Consider the following 22,799-nt stretch of genomic DNA (forward strand, 5'->3'; position numbering starts at 1 on the left):
TTCCAAAGAGACCCTAAGACATGCAGTGGGAAAAAATACGATTATAGTCAGACCCAGGTGGGAGCCCGCGGGCCGGAAAGGATGTGGCCCGAGGGGGCGGACTTGTGGCCCAGAGGGAGGCTCCGCTCAGGGCGGGGACACTGGACCGGGAGCCCGGCCTGGAAGGGGGAGACCGGACAGGGAGCCGACGCCGCCCCTATGGTCGCGGAAGGCCCAGAGGAGAGGAACCCGTTCCAACCACCGCCCGCACCCCAGCTCGAGGTGGGAGTGGCAGCGGGAGGACGGAGCGCGGGGCCAGAACAAGCAGAAACCCGGGAAGCCTGCGCGTGTGGGGGGCGCTGGGCAGCATACACCTGGACGTGTAAGGGGGTCCCGGGGGACCAAAGGCCCGTCGTGCCGGCGGCTCCGGGGGACGGGCCCGGCCGGGAAGAGGCGCCCCGGTTCGAGCGCGCGCAGGGGCGCACTCACCGTGGTCCTGGTTGAAGCCGGCGTAGAGAAGCCCGTTGCCATGGGGGTTACACGGCAGGAGGTTCATGGCGTCGCCACGGAGGGTCCGCCGCTCGTCAGCGCCGCATACCGTAGCTCAGGGAAAGCGGGCGCCGGGCCCGTCCAGCCGCCTCCCAGGCCACCGCGGGAGGAAGCGAGCGGCAGACGTGCTGCGTGTGCACCTACGTGCGCGCGCGGCCAGTGCGCTGCGGAGTGCCGATCGCATCCACCCAGGCGGGCTATGGCGGGGAGGGAGCGCCGAGCGCGTCACGTGCGAGGGGGCGGGGCGGGTATGAAGGGTGGGGTCTGGTCTGATTAGGGTGGAAGACAATCTGCCCAGTGAAAGGAGAACCCACCCGGGAGGAGAGGGGCACAGAGCGGCAGGGAGGGGATTCGAAGCGGCTACCGTGACTCTCGCCCTCCCGAGCCGGCTGGGGCCAGAGTCCCCGAGAAGTCACACCCGCACTGAGAGCCCAGCCATCAGGAGAAAGGCGGGAAACGTGACTCACCAGACCCCCTTTCTAGGAGCAGAGAGGCTTGTTCTCACGTGTTGGAAGCACACTAGGGTTTGAGCCCGGATGTTGGAACTGGCGTTACTATCATAGTGAAACCCAACTTTATTTTTGTAAGAGAAAAAACTCCTTTATTTATTTTTTTATTTCTTTTGTGGCAGAGACAGCCAGAGAGAGGGACAGACAGGAAGGGAGAGAGATGGGAAACATCAATTCTTCCTTGCGGTTCCTTAGTTGTTCATTGATTGCTTTCTCATATGTGCCTTGATCCCGGGGCTACAGAAGACCGAGTGACCCCTTGCTCGAGCCAGCGACCTTGGGCTCTAGATGGTGAGCCTTGCTCAAACCAGATGAGCCTGCGCTCAAGCTCTCGACCTCGAGGTCTCGAACCTGGGTCCTCTGTGTCCCAGTCCCATGCTCTATCCACTGTACCACTGCCTTCTCAGGCAAAACACTACTTTTTTTAACAATGCAGTTCACAGGAGAGAACACTCCACACAATCCTCTGGGATACTCCAAGGATCTCTGTGAACCTGGAGTCTCCTCTGGAGACAGGGGCACTCCGTGAGACGTCTATGTCTATTATGGGGTTCTTAGAGAGTTAAGAGAAAAAAAGATGAAAAATACTATGTGCCAAGTCCAGGGGAGTGTAACCCCAAAGGAGAAGCCAGCACACTCCACTGCACAGCCTGTGGGATTCTTCCTAATACCATCCTGCTGGGATGCCACTCCTCTGTAATGCTGGTGGCCAAGGCCAGGCAGGTTCACATTGGATTCTGGCAAATGGTAAAAAAACTGCTGAGCCAGAAAGCATTGGGCCATTCCATTTAATAGAGTTTCACAAGGGCAGACAAGCACACAGGCAGGGGAAAAACCTCTTCTCCTGCACACAAACAGCAAGAGTGGCCCCTCACAGTGGCTGGCGGGCGTACGGCCAATCCACCATCCACAATATGCCATCTCACTCAAGCTCAAGCACAAGCACCCATAGCCTTACATAGGCCATACACATGTGGTGCAGCCGTGTGCTCACACACCAATCAGGCAAAGGGTTTACAACTGGTGGACCAGGAAGCAAGCCTAACACAGCTGTTACACACCCTCCACTTTGGTTTCTTTCTTTCTCTTTAAAATAAATTTGGTTTTTAAATTAATTTATTTTAGAGACAACGGACAGAGGAAAAGAGACAGAACCATTGATTTGTTATTCCACTCATTTATGCAGTCATTGGTTAATTCTTATGTGTGCTCTGACCTGGGATCAAACCCACAACCTGGGTTTGTGGGGAGGAGGTCCTAACCAACTGAGCAACCCCACCAGGACCACACTGGTTTTATGAAAGTGGGAGGTCTCCCTCACTGCAGTGAATCAGCCCTTCTGCGTGGTCTCTGCCTTGTGGCACCTATGGGCTTCCTTATCTAGGAGGAGTCAGGGCTGGAGAAACACCAACTGCTTTGGTGTAGGTTGGACTTTAGAGCCCTCCCTTTTTGCCTCTGTCTTCCTCTCCAGTAAGACTCAGAGGCATCCTTAATCATTATCGTGGAAAAGTAGAGATTAAGAAGCAGTAACCTGCTCTTGAGTTCAAAACAGGGAAGGGATAGTAATATTAAAAAGCCAAGACTCTGGCTGGCAAGAACCAGCCTTTTTTGAGAAGATAGGTGTATGAGAATCTAAAAGCAGAGGGCACAATCAAAGCAGGAACAGATGGAGCCAGACCCCACCAGAGATTAGGCTGGTGGGAAGGAGGGTCGAAATGAGGGAGTCAGGGCCCGCCCAAGATACAGCTTAGCCTCCGCTGCAAGGAGAGCCTGACCCTCACCAGGGTGGGGAAGAGTGTCAGGCACCTGCCCACTGCAGAGAGAAGCTGCCAGAGGACCCACCTGCCCACTGCATGGCAGAGTGTCCTGCAGTACCGTTCTAAGACTTTACTTGCCCTCATCCAAATTACTGTTTGGCCAACACCCTTCAATAGCTCAGCATCCTGAGAACACCCTCCAGTGAGGCTGGGGCCCTGGGGAAAGGGAAGACCCCCAAAACATGCATGTCATGGGGAGTGAACAGAATGACTCAGCCCTCCTCCCGCCACCAGAGGCTCACTTGCCCACCATCCTTGTCTGGAAGGGGGTAGGACCAGAGGTAGATTTAACGGTAGGCGCACTGGGCACGTCCCTGGGCCCCGACTTCTGAAGGGCCCTGCAAAACCCCAACTTAAACTTTTTTCTAATGACAAGGGGCCCAATATTTTCTTCTACACCTGAGGCCTCAACCAACCTTAATCGTCTTCTGTGTCGGACATCTCTTCCCAGTTTCCCCAACACATGCAGCTTCAGTTTCTTCTCACACTCACTTTGATGAAGCTGTTCTCCAGCAAAAGAAAGCATCTCTATCTCCGTCTTTTTGGCAAAATAAATGTTATCAAGACTCTAATTGATTTTTTTTTTCAGGTTCAATATTTGCCTACATGATTCTCCAATGCTGGAAGCTCTCAGTCTAGGAAATTATTCTGCATTGCTATAATTCTAGTGGGGCAATTTAAGACATAATTGTACATGACATGTTTTGAATCTTGATGCTTGGAAAGAAAATTACAAACATCTGGGATGTAACATGGCATTCATGTTTATAGTTTGGGTGGATTTTGTCAGTAACAAGGGCCATGGAAGAAAATGACAAATGACAAGGTTGGAGAGCAGTTTGCTTTAGGGTTCAGTTTACATTTCAGTTAAATTTTCTGCATATTCACCACCAAAACATGCATACTTCTACTTAGTACATTCTATATTATGGTTTATTGTTGTTATTTCACACAAATGCCACTTTGATTTGCTGAGGCACTTTCTTCTGTTACGTATAACCTATTTCCTTGTTGTATGGGTGTCCTGAGGCTGCCACAAGAGATTGCCACACAACAGACATTTGTCTTCTTACAACTCTGAAAGCCAGTTGTGCACTAGGTCTCGGTCCTCCCAAAGGCGCAGGGTAGGGGTGGGGGTCCCTCCTGCTTCTGCCAGCTCCTGGTGGCCCAGGTGGCCTTGTCTGCAGAGGACTGAGGCCTCTAGGTGGCCTGTGTGTTCCATGAGAGTTCCTGTCACAGAGGCCACGGAAACTTTATTATAGTCCTTCTAGGACACGGGTGGTTGTCCTGAGGAGTTCTTCAATTAAAAAACAAAAAGGGGCCTGACCAGGCGGTGGCGCAGTGGATAAAGCGTAAGACTGGGATTCAGAAGACCCAGGTTCGAGACCCCGAGGTCGCCAGCTTGAGTGCAGGCTCACCTGGTTTGAGCAAGGCTCACCAGCTTGAACCCAAGGTCGCTGGCTCCAGCAAGGGGTTACCCGGTCTGCTGAAGGCCCGCGGTCAAGGCACATATGAGAAAGCAATCAATGAACAACTAAGGTGTTGCAATGCGCAATGAAAAACTAATGATTGGCCCTGGCCGATTGGCTCAGTGGTAGAGCGTCGGCCTGGCATGCAGAAGTCCCGGGTTCGATTCCTGGCCAGGGCACACAGGAGAAGTGCCCATCTGCTTCTCCACCCCTCCCCCTCTCCTTCCTCTCTGTCTCTCTCTTCCCCTCCCGCAGCGAGGCTCCATTGGAGCAAAGATGGCCCGGGCACTGGGGATGGCTCCTTGGCCTCTGCCCCAGGCACTAGAGTGGCTCTGGTCACAACAGAGCGACGCCCCCTGGTGGGCAGAGCGTCGCCCCCTGGTGGGCGTGCCGGGTCGATCCCGGTCGGGTGCATGCAGGAGTCTGTCTGACTGTCTCTCCCCGTTTCCAGCTTCAGAAAAATACAAAAAAAATAAATAAATAATGATTGATGCTTCTCATCTCTCTCCGTTCCTGTCTGTCTGTCCCTGTCTATCCCTCTCTCTGACTCACTCTCTGTCTCTGTAAAAAAAATAAATAAATGAAAATTAAAAACAACAACAACAAAAACAAAAAGGAGGCCCTGGCTGGTTAGCTCAGTTGGTTAGGGTATCATTCCAATGCAGCATATTTCAGGATCGATCAGGGCACATACAAATATTGATCCATAAATAAGTGGAACAACAAATCATGTTTCTCTCTCCTTCTCTCTCTTCCCCTTCTTCTCTCTCTAAAACCAATAAAAATAAATAATTAAAAAGAAATGGGAAGAGAAAAGGAACACCATTTGGACCAGCTTAACCTTGTGGCCAGGGTACAGAACCCACCCCCAGTAGCTGCTGCCATCCACGGGCCCCAGACCTTCACTTTCCTGTAGAGTCTTGAGAAGTGCACTCCTCAGTGGGAAGAATAGGTAATGAGGGGGTTATCATTCCACTTGGATCCTCCTTGTCTCTCTTGGCTGCAAACACAGGAAAGAGATGCCCCACCTTGGCTGTCCCAGCATTCGTAGTCAGTGGGTCAGTCCTCTCTATCCACTGCCCAGCAGAGGAGTGTGCCATGGACCCAGCAGAACATCTTCACAGGCTAGGAGCTCCCTTAGAGGCACTGTCCCCTCAGGGTTTACCTGCTGTCCACTTGCCCACTCAAATGTGGACATTTGTCTCCATGATGCTTGGCTTCAGGCCTTTGATGACCACTGGTAGCCGTGCTCATTTCTCCTCTCTGGGCCTCTCTGAATAAAGGAGTGTTGCTCCCAATTCCAGGGTCCCTTAAATTTCTAAAAGTCTGTAAATCATTAACAGAAACTCAGGACATCTGGGCATTTCTCAGCTCAAATTATTTTTCTAATCCTTCCTTCTATCTTCCAGTTGCAACACAGAGAGACAGCAAACAGGTACAACCAGGAACGAAAGACCCAGCCAAGGGTCTTTGCAAAGTCAGCGGCACCATTTTTTATGTCACTGGTGATCAGTGATAAGGACCTCGTCCGTTGGCGGCATGCCTAATGCCATCTGTGAGTGCACCGGGGGATTGAAGTGCAATTCTCAGTATTTTACCAGACTTGTGCTCCTTAGTAAAAGGTGGCCCTTCAACAATGCAGACCTGAACTGCACAGATCACACGCTGTTTTCCAATGGACCCATGCAGGTCAAACTGTGTTGTTCAAGGGTCAACTCTGTGGTTGGGACCTGTCTGTGCAGAGGGCCAACTGTGGTTATATGTGGATTTTCAACTCCACAGGAAGTTGGTGCCCTGAAACCCAACATTGTTCAAGGGTCAACTGTAATCCCCACTTTCTGCTTCAACATTTCTTTTCAAGAAAAGATATCTTTTTCAATAGATGACAGCGCAGGAACTGAGCCTTGTTGCCAACGCCATGTACTAGCACTACCTTGTGGTGCTTCCAATAGGCAACGAAGCAAATGAAGTAAAGGATGTAAAAAACACGATATCAGAAAGAGCCAGCCAACTACTCCACCAAGAATCAAGCATACACTCCATTGTTGAGCAAAGCTTCCTTCCTTCCGAGACAATGCCTGACTGTTCCTGCCTAGAACACTCTCTGATGTTGCCCTTGCCAACCTGGCTCTGTTGTAGCTGCTTGGGCTTGGTTCGGCATAACTAGAGGTATCTTTGGCATTTTTTTTCTTAGCTTCATAACTGGTGGAACATTTTATACAAAAAAAAATGTAGGTTTACAGAAAAATATAAATCACTTATTAATCCCAAAATGTAGTAAATAACATAGCAAAAACTTTATCAAACCCATTTTGTACAGAAGCTAGACATAGCTGCCATGCACAATTCTGAATGCATCTGCAGTGTTCATAAATTAGTGCTTTGACATTTAAAAAGGTCGTTTACAAAAAGGCCCCTCTCCTAATGTCAACTCTAATTTACCTGTCATTGCTTTAGAATTCCCTGGATTTAGACTCAGCACACGCATATCACTATTCGCATAAAAGCAGTTATTTTAAGGAAAAAGTTGCACCGCAATCATGGTAAAAGTAACATTCAAAAACTTCATGTTATCAAGAGGGGAGCAGAGTACCAATTCCCCTTTATGATACACGTCTAACACTAGAATTTCATGCACATCCACGTAGAAACATCAAAGTCAGACCACGGAATGGGTTTTCATTGCTTGGAGCAGCTTGGTCACCATGAGGGGTTGACTGGTGTTTCTCAGATCTAGAGTGGCCTCCCAGCTCCCATGTGATGGCTCAAAGTCTCCTAGATCGTCCAGCACATGCCTTTCACAAACCTTACTTAGGAGACTTTACAACTGTTTCTCGTGCAGTGCTTGGGTGGACTCTGGGGCAGCCGAGTGGCCTTGCCTTTGCGAAGGCTGTTCCTCTTGTGGACATTGCTGGCAGCGACAGAGTAGGAGCGGCCGTGCATCATCCTGGCGTTCAGGCCATTAGCCATGGAGAACGACTTGAGATGGCTTCTCAAGGCCATGGGAAGCGGTAGCTTGTCCACCAGGTGCACAGGTGTGTAGGACACCACTGCTCGGCAGCACAGGTCCTGCAGGCTCAGTACTTGGGAGAGAGAAGAAAACTATGCTTAGTTTCTGCTGTCCTTGATGCGGCCAACCACAGGGCAGCCTGCCTGCCTGTCTTTCCACCTTTCCTGGGACTCTGGGGAAGATGGACAAGGGCCAACCTCCCCACACACCCACGTGCAGCCTGGAGCAGGAGTTGGAGAGGACTGTTTGCTTTCATCACCTTAGATTCAGTTTGCCCCCAAACCTAAGAGCCCACCATCTCTCCCTATAGGTCAGAGGGAGAGATGGTGTCCCAGGAGGTCACCTCAGGACTCACATGACCGTGGTTGGGGGTTAGAGACCAAGGGCTACAGGAGACACATTTCAAAAGTGATCTCTGTCTCAACTGTATAGCTGACATCAATAATGCATATTATTGGCTTTATATAAAGATGTGTTCTAGAATATACTTGAAAGCAAATGCTGTAATTTCTGTTTTGCATACATCATTCATTGCATGAGTCAAGTTCCTCACCCAGATGGGGGGGACTCCTGGGGACCGTCTGCAGAACGGGGCAGAAATTACACTTCATCCTTCTGTGGTTACAACACCACCCAGGAACCCAAAGAGAAGAAACATGACCTCAGGGGTTTGGCTAGTTTTTCTTTCTTTTTTTTGTGTGTGGCAGAGACAGAGTCAGAAAGAGGGACAGATAGGGACGGACAGACAGGAAGGGAGAGAGATGAGAAACATCAATTCTTCATTGCAGCACCTTAGTAGTTCATTGACTGATTTCTCATATGTGCCTTGACGGGGGGGGGGGGGGGGGGGGGGCGGGGGGGGCTACAGCAGACCAAGTGACCCCTTGTTCGAGCCAGTGACCTTGGGCTCAAGCTGGTGAGCCTTGCTCAAACTAGATGAGCCTGTGTTCAAGCTGGCAACCTCAGGGTCTCTAACCTGGGTCCTCCACATCCCAGTCCGATGCTCTATCCACTGCGCCACTGCCTAGCCAGGCAGAGGGTTTAGCTAGTTTTAAAAAATCAAGAGTCCCCAGCATAACCAGGCGGTGGCGCAGTGGATAGAGCGTCGGACTGGGATGCAGAGGACCCAGGTTTGAGGCCCCGAGGTTGCCAGCTTGAGTGCGGGCTCATCTGGTTTGAGCAAAAGCCCACTAGCTTAAACCCAAGGTCGCTGGCTCCAGCAAGGGGTTACTCAGTCTGCTGTAGCCCCACGGTCAAGGCACATATGAGAAAGCAATCAATGAACAACTAAGGTGTTGCAACGCGCAATGAAAAACTAATGATTGATGCCTCTCCTCTCATCTCTCTCCTGTATGTCTGTCCCTATCTATCCCTCTCTCTGACTCACTCTCTGTCTCTGTAAAAAATAAATTAAAAAAAAAAAAAAGAGTCCCCACAAATGGTTCCATCAGAAAGTGTTTCTCAACTGGGGCGATTTTTACTCCCTGGAACATTTGTCAGTGTCTAGAAACATTGTGGTTTTCACTACTGGAGGTGGGGGACCAGGGATGGTGCTTAACATTCCATAGCAGAAAACAATCCTGTCCAAATGGTAGTGGCAGGGTGAGGGAGGTCCCTGACTTAGAAAAACATATTTTGCTCAATCAACACTGTACTGCCAATTCAATGAATACAGATTTTGTCTTTGTCTTTTTTATTTTTTTGAGAGAGAAAGAAAGAGAGAGAGAGAGAAGAAGAGAGATAAGAAACATCAACTTTTATCTCTTTCAGTTGTGACACTTTAGTTGTTCTTTGATTGCTTCTCATACTGCTTTGATGGGGAGAAAGTGCAGGGGAGCTCCAGCCAACTTAGCGAACTCTTGCTCAAACCCAGAAACCTCTGGGGCTCAAGCCAGTGACCTCAGGGTTTCAAACCTGGGACCTCAGTGTCCCTGGTTGATGCTCTATCCACTGTGTGCCACCACCAGTCAGGCCTGTCTTTGAATTTTAATTTAAAAAAATTGTGTGTGTGTGTGTGTGTGTGTGAGAGAGAGAGAGAGACAGAGACAGAGAGAGACAGATATAGGGACAGAACAGACAGACAGGAAGCGAGAGAGATGAAAAGCATCAATTCTTTGTTGTGGCACCTTAGTTGTTCATTGACTGCTTTCTCAAATGTGCCTTGACGGGGGGGGGGGGGGGCACAGCAGAGCGAGTGACCCATTGCTCAAGCCAGCAACCTTGGGTTCAAGCTGGTGAGCTGTGCTCAAACCAGATGAACCCGCACTCAAGCCAGCGACCTTGGGTTTTGAACCTGGGTCCTCTGCATCCCAGTCCAATGCTCTATCCACTGCGCCACCACCTGGTCAGGATTGACATTAACATTGACTTTGACTTTTAAATTTATTTTATGAATTGATTTTAGTGAGAGAGGAAGGGAGAGAGAGACAGGAACATTGGCCTGTTCCTATATGTGCTCTGACCAGGGATCGAACTGGCAACCTCTGTGCTTCAGGACAAAGCTCTAACCAGCCAAGCTCTCTGGCCAGGGCTAACTTTGACTTTTAAAAGTAATATGCTGACAAGTTACTCAGAGGGAAACAGTGACAGCCACACTGTGCCACAATAGGTTTCTACACATTTTTTAACACATAACACTGAAGAATTTGGATATTATATTACAACTGGAAGTCACATTCTATTAAAAATACCCTATACACTTATTTCTCAAGTTTCTCTCTGTGAACAAAGTGAAAGGTGAGTCATTCCTAATGTGATAAGCTCTTCCTAAAACCATTGGTATGAAGGTCGCATGGAAGCTTGAGTGCCTCACCAGCATAGCCCTCGGGGGTCTGTCTTTATAGGCCCAGTGTCCTGCTTAGGCACTGACCCCTTCTCATCATGGACACCTGAGGCAATCGTATCATAAATGCCTTCATCTCTGCCCGCATCCAGATTTCAGAAGTCTCTCATGAGCCATGACAAAGCTATAATCATGACTTTCTTCTAAGTCAACACATTTACTCCTTGAAAATGGATACAGCAGGTCGTGGGAGGCTAACCAGTGTCTCGGGCTGCGGGACAACCTCAGCACCTACCCTTGCTTGGCCTCCAGAGCCGGTCCATCCCATGTCGCAGTAGCACAATCCTGGCAAGCTCTGTGAAAGACTCGGTGATGTTGAAATTGCAGAGGGGGCTGACCTCAAAGAAGGTCACACCCAGGCGCTCTGCATAGGCCTGGGCCTGCTCTGTGGGGACCTGCCGCTTGAAGGCTAGATGCAGTCGGTTTCCCACCAAGATTTTAGGAACTCCGGGAGCATGCTAAAGGGAGAAAGAAACACAAGGAAAATGGGTTACTTGTGTGACCTTTTGTTGTTGGCACATGGGTGTGCTGGGGTGGATGGTGTGCCCCCAAAATTTAACCAACCCAAAGCTTCAGAATGTGTCCTCATTTGGAAATGGAATCTTTAAAGTTGTAATTAGTTAAGATGAGATCATTGAGGTGAGTACTAAATCCAATCACTGGTGTCCTTATAAGAGGAGAGGACACAGGGAAGGTCAAGTGTCCACAGAGGCAGAGATAGTGATGTGTCTACATGCCAAGGAGCACCAAGGACTGTCAGCAGCCACCAGAAGCTGAAAGAGACAGGAAGGATCTTCCCCTGGAACTTTAGAAGAGAGTGTACCCCTTCCAACATCTTTGATTTTGGACTTCTGGCCTCCAAAATGTGAGAAAATAAATTTGTTGCTTTAAGCTACCTGTTTTAAAGTATTTTGTTATAGCAGTGGCAGGAAACAAATACAGTGGGTTTCGTCCCAGCCACTCCATGCCCCATTGGCAGTTGAGCTGGTCAGGGTGCCTGCTGGCAGCAACCTGGTCACCATTCATCAACCCACCTGACCACTTGTAGGGCCTAGACTCTTAGGCTTGGTCTCTGCATCAGGACCCAATCGTGTGCTGGGAAGTGAAACATCCTTCTTGTTGCTGAAGCCTCGTGCCCTGGTCCACAGGCCCAGGCCTTACCCCAACACCTCCTGAGCCCACACAGAGGGAGCTTTAGCATACCAAGGCATACCTCATCGATCTCCTTAATCCAGCGGTCAATGCCATCAAAGGACCAGCGGTTTGCGATGTCGTAGACCAGGATTACACCCTGGAGAGAGGCACCAGGCTGATCTCACAGCGGACATAGGCGCAGGTCTGGGCTGTGCAGCCGGCATGAGGGCTACTGGGTAACAGACTCACAACCAGCTTAATAACCATTGTACTTATTCTAATACAAAATTTGTTTTCATTTATCTACCAGATATAGCAGTTATGTGATTATTTCCATTATTGCATAAACTCATTGATAAACCCTCAAATGTCAAGGTGAGCTGGGGACTAGAACTCAGCTCCTCACATCCATGAACTTCTTCAGGAATACAGAACTTGAGGGGACAGCAGGGGTTAGCAGCTCAGGAGGAGCCAAGTCCATACACCTGTGCTCAGGTGCACATGCAGGATCGTGAACACAGATGGGCCTACACATGCACACAAAGACATGCACACAGAGGCATTTACACGAGCAAGGGTACATACACATACAGAAACATACAGCTCTATGCATGTATAAGTATAAACACAAAAACACATGTGTACACATATGTGTATGAACACAGGTTGCGGTACCCATATATGCATGCATATATATATGGCCCTCACACATGTGCATGAACACACATGCACAGAACAATATGTGTGCACAAACGTGCATGCATTATACACAGCTCATATGCATTCACACATGTGTACAAATGCAGCACACATAGAAATGCCTGTACACACACATACATACTTATATAGCCCTGATGCTGACAAAGGCTCATGAGCCACCAAACACTCTGCAGCACACTTTTAGACTCTGGCATCAATTTATACATAGTACTTTATCGTCTCTTCTTCTATGTGTCCATTAAAAAGCATCCCAAATGTCAGTGTGACCTCCATTCTCAGGGGATGTTACCTGTGCGCCCCGCGAGTAGGAACGGAATATGGTACAAAATCTCCCCTGCCCAGATGTGTCCCTGGAAGAAAAAGGTGTTGGAGATAGGTAAGACATCGCTGCTTCTTCCTGACAATGAGGTTACTGAACTTGGGACAACTGTCAGTTGGTGGCCATAGACTAAAAGTCCAAGACCTCTACAAAATGGTCACATTGTCCCCCAGAATGATCTGGACATTGGGATGTCCTTCTGGGCTCATTCTCTTTTCTAATTGTCATTTTGTAAGTCAAGCTAGAAAAAATAGTGATGGGTTTCAACATCATAATTCTGACATTTAAATAAAACTAATTTAAGTTTCTAAAATTTTGTGGAATTTGGAGATAAAGCTGTGTCATAATGGATGTGAGTCTAAGTGGTGGGAGATGGGCCAGAAAATCTGGCGGGATCCCTCAACTTCCATTAACTCTGAGTAAATCACATAAAGTCAGCCCTGTAGACACACCCCTGAGTTTATCAATATGAAGAACTGACTCAGGGGTGGCAGCGCCCAGGATAGAATGGAGCTCCAAGAAAAATAAATCACGACAAAGAACAATGGCACCCCTGTGCTTCTGGACTGACATTTCTTCTAAAGGCAAAACTGACACACATCTGCAAGTCCCAAGAGACCCCTAGGGACAAGATGTCCCAGTGGGCCTGTGGGCCTTCCCTGAATGCCAGGTGTGTCCTGAGCAGTGAGACCAGCACAGCTTTGCTGTTTTCACCTCGCCACCTATGGGTGACCTACCCCCCGACTCAGGAGAGCAGGGCCTGGGGCTCAGGATGGGCCAGAGGCTAGGAGAAGCACCTCTAGTGTAGAGAAGTCAATCGATCAGAATCCCACATCAGCCCAGACTGAACCTCAGGAGCTCAGGCCTTGCCCACTGGTGGAAGTCACTAGAAAGTCTGTGGGCAAGGAGAGTGACCCTGAGAGACATGTCCAGCTTAGCACTGGGGCCACAGGACTTGTGAAATGGGAGCATTCCTGTGTTGGCCAGAATGTGTGGACAATTCACTTGTGCTTCTGTGCCAGACCCTGTTCTAGGCACTGCCCAGGAGGAGACCCCATGTGGATGCCCAGGATGACTCCAGGGTTTGGTCAGAGCCACTGGAGAACATGGAGGCATTTACCAAGATGAGCCACCCAGACAAGAAACAGAATCGGGAGCTGAAAGTCCAGGGGGTGGGACAGGGGGTGGTAGACATTTTGGAGAAAAATCAGAGCAGCAGTTACATGTGGCCTTCTGAGTCCTGGAAAGTTTTGGGCTGAGAATGAGGCCTTCAGCTGGTCCTGAGGGAGGGAGAAGAGGAACGGAGATGTGAGAATAAGCAGGGACCCTGCAGGAGGAGGTGAGACAGTAGGCAGGAGTTGGAGAATTGAAGAGGACACAGGTGCTGGGGTGGGTGGAGAGATGACCACAACCCTAAATGTCCCAGGGTGAGCAGGCCCGAAGCCAGGCATGGGGAAGGGACAGGGGCACTGAGGGGACATCTAGAGAAAGGCTTCTCTGATGGTGTTGGGAAGGGGTAGGCTAGGGGACAGTAGAAGGGCCTCCTGACTCTTGCAGGTACCTGTTGCTTGGGGAGTGGTCAGCCTGGTCAAGAGTGGGAACACAGACACACAGGTAGCACAGGAGAGGGAATGACAGAGATTGGTGACAGTGGTCAGGAAAGCTGCACAGGGTAGGGGCCACCCAGAGATTGGTCATAGCAGGAAACCCCTAGTCTCCTACCTCTGGAGCTAGAGGGGTAGGGGGTGTGATCAGAATCTCAGAACCAAGGCTGCCCAATGTGGGACCAAGAAAGAGACCCAGTTCAGAGCTGTGGGAAGGAAACATCTTGGCCTCCTGTTCCTTCCCACTCTCCACTCTGAGCCACTTGGAGTCTAGCCTCACAGGAGGTTGCCCCCACCTGGTGCTTGGGAGACTGAGTCAGGAGGCAGGCTTCAATGAGGCCATGAGTTCTAGACAGACGGGGCCCACAAAGACCCAGGGTTCCCCTCTGCTGGACCAGGGCTAAGGCTTCAGGGCCCAGTTAACAGGATCACGTCCTCCTTTGGTGGAGCACGGGGCCAGGCTGGGATGAGGAGAGGCTCTTCCCACAGGCTGGGCTCTGAGGGCCGCACCTGTTCAGGGGTGCAGCAGGACCCCTCACTCACCAGAGCTGCAGCTTTACCCGCCGCCCGTCCAGCAGGATGGTGGTGGTCTTGTAGTCGATGCCTGTGAAAGAGGGTCAAGTGGCTCTAATATGGGCTGGCTGCCAAGTATTTCCACAGTAATTCTCCATTAAAAGGGTGTGGGAAAATAAACTCTCACTCTAGGGGAAAAAGGACTTCTCACATGCAGACTGACGATTTACCAGGCTGCTGGGCCAGACTCTGCTTATGGGTCCCTCCAGATCACTCAGTCCCCCCTGTCAAATATGCACTTGCCAGCACCCTCCTTTCCTCTCTCAAAGCCAGCCACCTCCAGCCTAGTGCTGGCCCTACTTGAGGGCTGACCAACAGGAGATGGGGCTCGAACTTGGCTTCAGCCCCATGAACTGCTCTGCAGCCTTCAGGCAGCCCCATCTCAGGCCTTTTTCACTGCTAACCCTCTTCGGCTGCCCAAGGACTGCTCCAACATAAGTAGCTTCCCCACAATTATCACACTAAGAATAAAAAGTAAAAATACACAGAATGTAAAGTTAGACATGAAACATTTTATCAACTGTGCAAAGACAAACATATGTGTGTATATGTGCATAGAGGACAAGCTGAGGACCAGAACCAAGTTGTTCATAAAAATCTCTGGGTTGCAGAATCTGGTTAGTTTTAAAATTCTTTCTCTATTTTATTTTTATTTTGAGAGTACATTTACTAAAGCTGGGGACAGTGAGACAAGAAAGGGCTTAGGGTAGAAGAAGCAACAGGAGAGCCTAGACAGGGCTGCTCTCATTGAGAAGTCAGAGAAAAGGGGGGCCTTGGAGACAAGTTCAAGCAGTTTGCCCAGGACAAGGAGCTGCCTGCCCAATGATCCCCTGGTTGCAAGTCAAGTGCAGATCCTTAGTGTTTAGGAGATGCATGCCTGAGAGGGAAGAAGAGAGGGAAGGGAAAGGTGCAGACATGCTCCTGGGAGGGGAAGCACACTAACCTTTTGGTATTTTCAAGTTTCCTTCAATTAGCATGCATTTCTTCTCTAAGATCGGGAGAATATTCCTCCCCATTCAACCAGAAACCAATTTTCTGCTTTTTTGAGAAACCCCTCCTGTGTTCACAGAGCAAGTTTCCGGGTTGGTGGATAAGAACACACATTCAGTGGGCAACAAAGGGAGAAAAAAGTCACTGAAAGAGAGTGTAAAGCATTCGACCTGGAATGCTGAAATTGCTGGTTCAAAGCCCTGGGCTTGCCCAATCAAGGTACATACATGGCAATCAACTATGAGTTGATGCTTCCCACTCCTCCCACCCTCTTTTTTCTGTGTCTTCTCTCTCTAAAATTCAGTAAGTAAAATCTTTTAAAAAATGTTTTTTATTGAGTGACTAAAGAAAGCAAGAAAGGAGAATCCCCTTCTGAAACAGATGCAACACAGGTCATGATCACAAGGACCCAACTTCTCAGTAACATGGTATCATGAGGTACTGTGGTGCTGGAGTTGTTTCACTGATAGACTTAGCAAGAGTGTCTGTCAAAGCACTCACACCCTGAAAAGCCCACCCAGCCTTGAAGACACTCTGGGATGTGATCCGACTTCAAATGTTTGCACAAGTAAAGCTGAGTTAGGAATTATAAATCTAGAAAAAAAGTGCTGATAAGAGGCAGATGGGGAAAAGGAGAGAAAGGTCATTGAGGACTGTCTAACCCTGGAGAAAATCTTGCCATTGGTGAAAGGCTCTTTTAAAGTGCAACACTAAGTCTGACCAGGTGGTGGCCCAGTGAATAGAGCATTGGACTGGGACCTGGAAGACCCAGGTTCGAGACCCTGAGGTTGCCAGCTTGAGCGCGGGCTCATCTGGTTTGAGCAAGGTTCACCAGCTTGAGCCCAAGGTTGCTGGCTTGAGCAAGGGGTCACTCACTCTACTGGAGCCTCCAGTCAAGCTACAACTAAGAGGCTGCAATAAAGAATTGATGCTTCTCATCTCTCTCCTTTCCTGTCTGTCCCTATCTGTCCCTCTCTCTGTCTCTGTCACCAAAAAACAAACAAAAAATAATAAAAAATAAAGTGCAACACTAAAAACTGTCATTTTCAAGTATTTGACTCATGCTCCCCTGAAAGATCTAGAATGCTGGACTAATCTTCTCCCCCCCACCCTCAAGCCACAAGAAACTATGTCATGTCCAAAGTCTCCTGTCTTTAAGGCAGGCTGAGGGCAAGAAAATTTGCTTGGCAGAATAACAACAGACTTAGTTCACATTCTAGGGCAGTCACCTAAGTTTTTAGGGCAGAGCATAGATTTTGCAGAAAATTTAGGCCAGTAGCTTCAGGCCCTCTGAAATTTCTCTTTGGAGCGACTGACTACCAAGGACTTTCTCACAGTCCTTTAAAATCCCACAACACTCCAGAAGGTAATTCAAGTACAGATGTCCTTGCTTTTCTTGTGGTCAGCCCTGGGGCATGTATAGAGAGACATATGTACACATGATAAATTGAATATATGACTGCATAGAATACAAAAATAAAAATATATACATATATAATAAACAGAACATTAACTTTATATTTAGTAAATTACCTTTAAATATATATCTTCTAGCAACTTAAAAGTTATTTTGTTTGGTTCCCGGTCAGGGCACACAGGAGAAGAGACCACCTGATTCCCACCCTTACCCCTCCCCCCCTCTCCTCCCGCAGCCATGGCTCGATTGGTTCAAGCACATCAGTCCTCTGTGCTGAGGATGGCACCATGGAGCCTCTGCCTCAGGCAATAAAAATAGCTTGGTTGCAAGCATGGCCCAGATGGGCAGATCATTGGCTCATCCGGTGGATTCCTGTCCGGGTGCAAGCAAGAGTCTCTTTTATCTCACCTCCTATCACTTGGAAAAGAAAAAAAAAGGTTATTTTGGGAAACATTGTTTTCCCATTGGAATGCTGAACATTTTCCTCCCTCTACATGAAGCAACAAATACACTTGGGAATCTATTTTTGAATCTGAAGATGACTTTGGCCATGATATGTCTGTTTTTGGACAGTGAGAGGGGACCCTCATTCTTCACAGTCTGCAGAGTAGTTTCATTTTTGTCCTATGCTGGGTGGACGTCTTTGATTTAGAAAGTGTCCTCATGTACTTCTTTTTTAAGTCCAAACAATTTTTTAAAACTTTTCATAAATACAAAATAATTCATCTCTGGTGGTCTTTTTAAGCACCCTCTGAGTTTTTAAAAATATATTTGGTTTTTCTTTTCATCAAAGTTGTGGGTATGCATGGCTACCAGTGTCAAACATTCTGATGAGACAATAAGAAAAAGGCAGGCCCTGATCTGCACCCACCTTGTGTGAAAATTCCCAATTTAAATTTTTTCAAATCATTTCTCTCACTATATATCTACAAATTTATAAATAACATATTTATATTCCTACTTCCTGACTTTTCAGTTTTAAGGCATTAATTGACTTCCCACCCTGAAGATGAAAATGTAGTTCTCTTTCATTGACACACCACCTACTTTTATCTCTAACTCTCTCCCTTCTCTCTCTCTCTCTCTCTCTCTCTCTCACACACACACACACACACACACACACACACACAGAGTATAATTATGTTGCAATTTCAGGTAGATCGACATTTAGTTTTACATCAATGTGACCAAGTAAATGTAATCCACAGTTAAACCCTGTGGGATATTGTACATACACAATTTTTTGTTTCTACTGGAGTTAAAAAGTGCCTGTTTATTTACTTAGTTTCCTTTGCATTTATCATTAATTAATTCCTGCAATCTCCCCAATTATCCAAGTCTCCTCTCAGCATTTCCAACATTCCTAGGGCATCTTTGCAGAGTGTCCGTCCTGCTTTCCTCTGCTCTGAGAGCTCAGCAATCCTAGGCCCCTCCTTCTCACCTGGGTCTCACGTCTCTCCCTCTTGGTTTATTCCTTCTTTTGATTCCCTAGAAGGGTGCATGGAAGATAGCTTTTGAGACTCTGCATGTCTGAAATGTCTTCAGTCTGCTCTCACTCTCTGTTGAATTTGGATGGGCACACAATTGAGGCAGGAAATAGTTTTCCTTCGGAATCGTGCAAGCATCGTTCCATCAAGGTCTGCTTTCCAGAGTTCCTGCTGAGAAGTCAGATGTCAAACTGATTCTTGATCCTTTGAACACAATCTGGTTTTTCCTCTTGTAAGGCATGGAGAGAACGGGTTTGGGAAGAAAGAACAATAGAGAATCCTGAATGTTAGGCCCCTGGATCTCACCATGCCTGAAACTAGATCTGGCTCCAGCTGTCAAATGCATGAGGCAATAAGCTCCTCTCTGCTTACACTACTTGGAATTGATCTTTTTGTTTGCACTAGAAATACCCTGAAAGAAAACTCATGAAGCATAATGACTGGGGAAAGATGCAGAGAATGTCTAACACAAGAATCTTGCAAAAGATGCATTTTAACATCTTCCCAAAGCAAAGTACAGTGACTTCAACATTCCAGAATTTCTCCAAGTTTTTAAAAGATAATCCAAATGACAATACAGGTAATGATTATTAACCATCATCACCAAAAGTGAACTCAGTGACTTCTTCAGGTGGTCATTCCCCAGAACAGACATGTTGAACCACCTGCCTCTTAGTGGATTGCCCTGGCCCCAGGGACCCCAGGGCTCTCCTGGAACTGCAGTGGTTTGGAAGATTTGGGCCTGGGAAGTCACCACAGTGTCAGTTTCCTTTAGGGCGGTGACTCACAACCTTTTTCCATGTCTCTCTCTTCAGCCATATACCTGCTCCTAGAAATAGCACCTCCCTTGAGCCCTGTAACTGAGAATCTGGGACAGGGCAGGGCAGGAGAGGTAGGGCAGGGGGCAGATAAAGCTTGAAAACCACCACCCATATTGGATATGCAGATTGTTCTCACCAGGCAGGAAAGGTAAGACCAGAGATGGAGCAAACTCAGCTGGGGCCACTGACAGGTTGCCCACAGGACTGTGAAGGCACTACAGGGAGAGAAGCTCTGTGATGCCTGGGATCAAATCCCAGTCCTGACAATCAGTCACTTCCTTACTCTCTCTCGTGTCTCAGTTTCTCCATCCACTTGACAGAACACACTTGCCTCAACTACTCAGTCTTGTGTCTACCACAAGCAGTGGCCTCAGCTCAGCAAAAGTTCCATCCTTGGGTCCCATGAGATGAACCCTGTAAACACAGCTGTTCAATGTCACAGAGAAACTCCCAAATTATGTTCCGCCCTGGCCAGGTTCAAAGTCACATTGTGAGAAGACTCTCTTTTTTTCATAAACTTATTTATTAAGCCATCCTGTTTTATTCACTGCAATGTTTTCTTCTCTCTTCTTTATATTTTTTAAATTTATTGATTTTAGAGGGGAAGGAGAGAGAGTGAGAGAGAGGGGGAGAAAGAGAGAGAGAAACATCAATCTGTTTTTGTATGTGCCCTAACCAGGGACTGAACTGGCAACTTTTATGAATCAGGAGGACACTCCAACCAACTGATCTATCTGGCCAGGGCTGCAATGTTTTCTTTTGTTATTTCCCACTTGTGTGTTTGCTCTTTTCCTTGTTCCTCTTCTCTATTACGTGTTTCATTTTGGTTCATGAGGATCTAATATTTTTTACAGTAGCAGTGTCAGTGTTAGGAACAAAAAGTATAATCCACATTTGCAGCCCTTAACTCATTTACCAAGAACTCTGATCATCAGAAATAAACTGAAAATATACAAAAGCTTCCAGAAAAAAAGCCTGTTGAGATGTTTGAGTGAGTCAGAATAAGGACAAGAAAAGGTAAAATTTTAGTTTTCTTTTTTAAAAAAGGAAATGTCAACTGCTGAGCCAGTCACCACACTTTTAGAGCTCCACAGGAAGAATAAATAATTTAGTAAGCTATCTCAATTCCTCTGCACCTGCTTAATTCTATTTTAGTGAGGTTGCAGACACAGCATGCACCATCACCTAAGAGGATTCACTTATGGTGTACATATTGTTTAAATACCATTTACAAACATACTTGTCTTTGAGAACCTGATTTTTGAGAAATGTGTTTTATTCTGCATTAAATATCCGATGGGCCTGACCAGGTGGTGGTACAGTGGATAGAGCATTGGACTGGGACATGGAGGACTCAGGTTCGAAACCCCGGCTTGAGTATGGGCTCATCCGGCTTGAGCACAGGGTCACTGGCTTGAGCATGGCAAATAGATATGACCCCATGGTTGCTAGTTTGAGTCCAAAGTCGCTGGCTTGAAGCCCAAGATCACTAGCTTGAGCCCAAGGTCACTGGCTTGAGCAAGGGGTCACTTGCTCTGCTGCAGCCCCTAGTCAAGGCACATACGAGAAAGCAATCAATGAACAACTAAGGTGCCACAATGGAGAATTGATGCTTCTCATCTCTCTCCCTTCCTGTCTGTGTGTCCCTATCTGTCCCTCTCTCTGTCTCTATCACAAGAAAAAAAAAGTCAGATGGAAGACTGGTGATGCCCAGCGGCAGGGCGAGAAGCATGTTCTGGCATTAGAGAGTGTGGGGGTTTGATAAGACTCTGAATGTACTAACTGCCACTAAATTGTTCACTTTAAAAAGGTTAGTTTTATATCATGTGAATTTTATCTCAAAAAAATTATGTATGTATATCCTTCCCAGAAATGGACTCTGCTGGCTTTTCAGATAGGAGGACCACTTGGTTGGAGGGGAGAGAAGGCTGGGAGCCTTAATGCAGAATAAAACACATTTCTCAAAAATCAGGTTCTCAAAGACAAGTATGTTTGTAAATGGTATTTAAACAATATGTACACCATAAGTGAATCCTCTTAGGTGATGGTGCATGCTGTGTCTGCAACCTCACTAACATAGAATTAAGCAGGTGCAGAGGAATTGAGATAGCTTACTAAATTATTGTCCCCCCCAGGACAGGGATAGGATGCATGCTCATCACATGACACCGCACACTAGGAGCAGTTACTCTGTCCTGTGCAGACTCTGCCATCTCCTTTTTGAAAAATAAAACGTCTTCTCTGCTTGTTTCTCCTTCCTGTTTTTTCTTGTTGAAACAGCAAAGTGGGGGGACCCAGTTGCCCCCAGATTGGAGGATGGTCCTGGTGACTCTGTCTCCTTGTGGCCTGGCTATCCCAGCTTGTCTACACAGCTCTGCCCTCTTAGCTGCTCTGAAGTGCTCACTCCCCATTTTGGGGGCTAAGTTCTCCCATCCCATCCTCAGCAAGGGCCAGAACATAGTTACACGGCCTCATCCATTGGTCAGTGTTCTGTGCTGAGCTACCTCATCCAGGAACACTGAATTCCCACTGTGAGAATGATCCTCACTGACCTGTGAGATAGCACCCTTGCACCTTCCACCAAAAGTAAGTGGAGAGTCCCCATGAACCTCCCTAACCATCATTTAGATCCCTTTTCCAGAATCCCAACCCTTCAAAGGGTCCCGGTCACCTTCAAATCATAGGGCTGCCCTTCTGAGTCTCAGAGTCACCCCTTACCTTGGGATACTGTTAACACTTGGACTCACACCACAAAGAAGGCCTGGCCAAGTCAGGCCAGGAGGGGCTTCCCGCACAGAAGTCCTCCCATCTCTCTCCCACCTACTCTGGACAGCCTGGCCCATCAGATCACACTGCTGGGAAAGCATCTCTGTCCTCCGTCCTCCATGAACAAAAGGGGTGGCACTTGTGACTTTAAAGTGCATGACTTTTGGTGTTATCAGCACCCTCTGCACAGTCATGAGCCGATCTGCAAAGCCCATTCCAGGCAGGGGCTGGCTGGTGCCCCATGGGAACTGTGGGCTACCTCTTCACTGTCTTCACTGCCTCCACTGTGCCCACTTGGTTGTCAGTCTGTTCAATCACCTGGGTTAGCAAAAGAAACCATTTTATTTTTAGCCACATTGCTGTGCTCCATATGCCAACACACTGAGGTACATGTGTCTTCGGATGGTGCCTAGCCCTGGCTGACTCGGTCGCTGCTTCCATCACTTCTGGAGCAGAAGCTCAGACAGTGGGATCTGTTGGTGGAGGAAAGGACCTACTGGAACCACAAGGAGCTCTCATTCCTGGTCACACCACACTTGTCTGAGCAGCTTTTCCAAAGCCTGATGGCAAACCAGGTCCCCTGGTGGAGCTTCAGAAAATGGTTTAGGTCAAATGGCCCCGAGCTTTGGGAGTCACCTGGACTCTTGCCACTTTCTCCCTTAGCCTGAAAGATGCCAGGGACCTTATTTTATTTTAAATAGCTGTGATCTCACCTGATCAGGGGGTGGTGCAATGGAGAGAGCACCGGACTGGGACGTGGGAGACCCAGGTTCAAAACCCTGAGGTTGCCGGC

The 22,799-nt window shown here is 48.0% G+C and overlaps 2 protein-coding genes and 1 long non-coding RNA gene across 4 annotated transcripts in view; 1 reads left to right on the top strand and 2 right to left on the bottom strand.

The window, feature by feature from the left end:
• The window catches only part of WDR45B (WD repeat domain 45B), a 28,307-nt gene extending 27,630 nt beyond the window's left edge, over nucleotides 1-677 (bottom strand). Inside the window, exon 1 of one of the 2 annotated variants that reach the window (XM_066381681.1) lies at nucleotides 469-677. In XM_066381681.1, coding sequence (XP_066237778.1) covers nucleotides 469-535 — 67 coding nt within the window. In that variant the 5' untranslated portion in view covers nucleotides 536-677. The remainder of the gene's footprint in view (nucleotides 1-468) is intronic. The other variant, XM_066381680.1, reaches the window with a different exon arrangement.
• Nucleotides 678-829: 152 nt separating this feature from the next.
• Nucleotides 830-5,787, top strand: LOC136403159 (uncharacterized). The gene is made up of 2 exons (XR_010751114.1): nucleotides 830-1,052; nucleotides 5,733-5,787. It is a non-coding gene; the product is annotated as an uncharacterized lncRNA (long non-coding RNA).
• Nucleotides 5,788-6,596: 809 nt separating this feature from the next.
• Nucleotides 6,597-22,799, bottom strand: part of RAB40B (RAB40B, member RAS oncogene family) — a 32,461-nt gene continuing 16,258 nt past the window's right edge. Inside the window, exons 2-6 of the mRNA XM_066381656.1 lie at nucleotides 14,496-14,556; nucleotides 12,319-12,379; nucleotides 11,389-11,466; nucleotides 10,411-10,633; nucleotides 6,597-7,406 (exon numbers count right to left, since the gene is read on the bottom strand). Of these exons, the coding sequence (XP_066237753.1) occupies nucleotides 7,135-7,406; nucleotides 10,411-10,633; nucleotides 11,389-11,466; nucleotides 12,319-12,379; nucleotides 14,496-14,556 (695 nt within the window). The 3' untranslated portion in view covers nucleotides 6,597-7,134. The remainder of the gene's footprint in view (nucleotides 7,407-10,410; nucleotides 10,634-11,388; nucleotides 11,467-12,318; nucleotides 12,380-14,495; nucleotides 14,557-22,799) is intronic.

Source organism: Saccopteryx leptura, chromosome 4 (assembly GCF_036850995.1).
Source record: "Saccopteryx leptura isolate mSacLep1 chromosome 4, mSacLep1_pri_phased_curated, whole genome shotgun sequence".
NCBI classification, from domain to species: domain Eukaryota; kingdom Metazoa; phylum Chordata; class Mammalia; order Chiroptera; family Emballonuridae; genus Saccopteryx; species Saccopteryx leptura.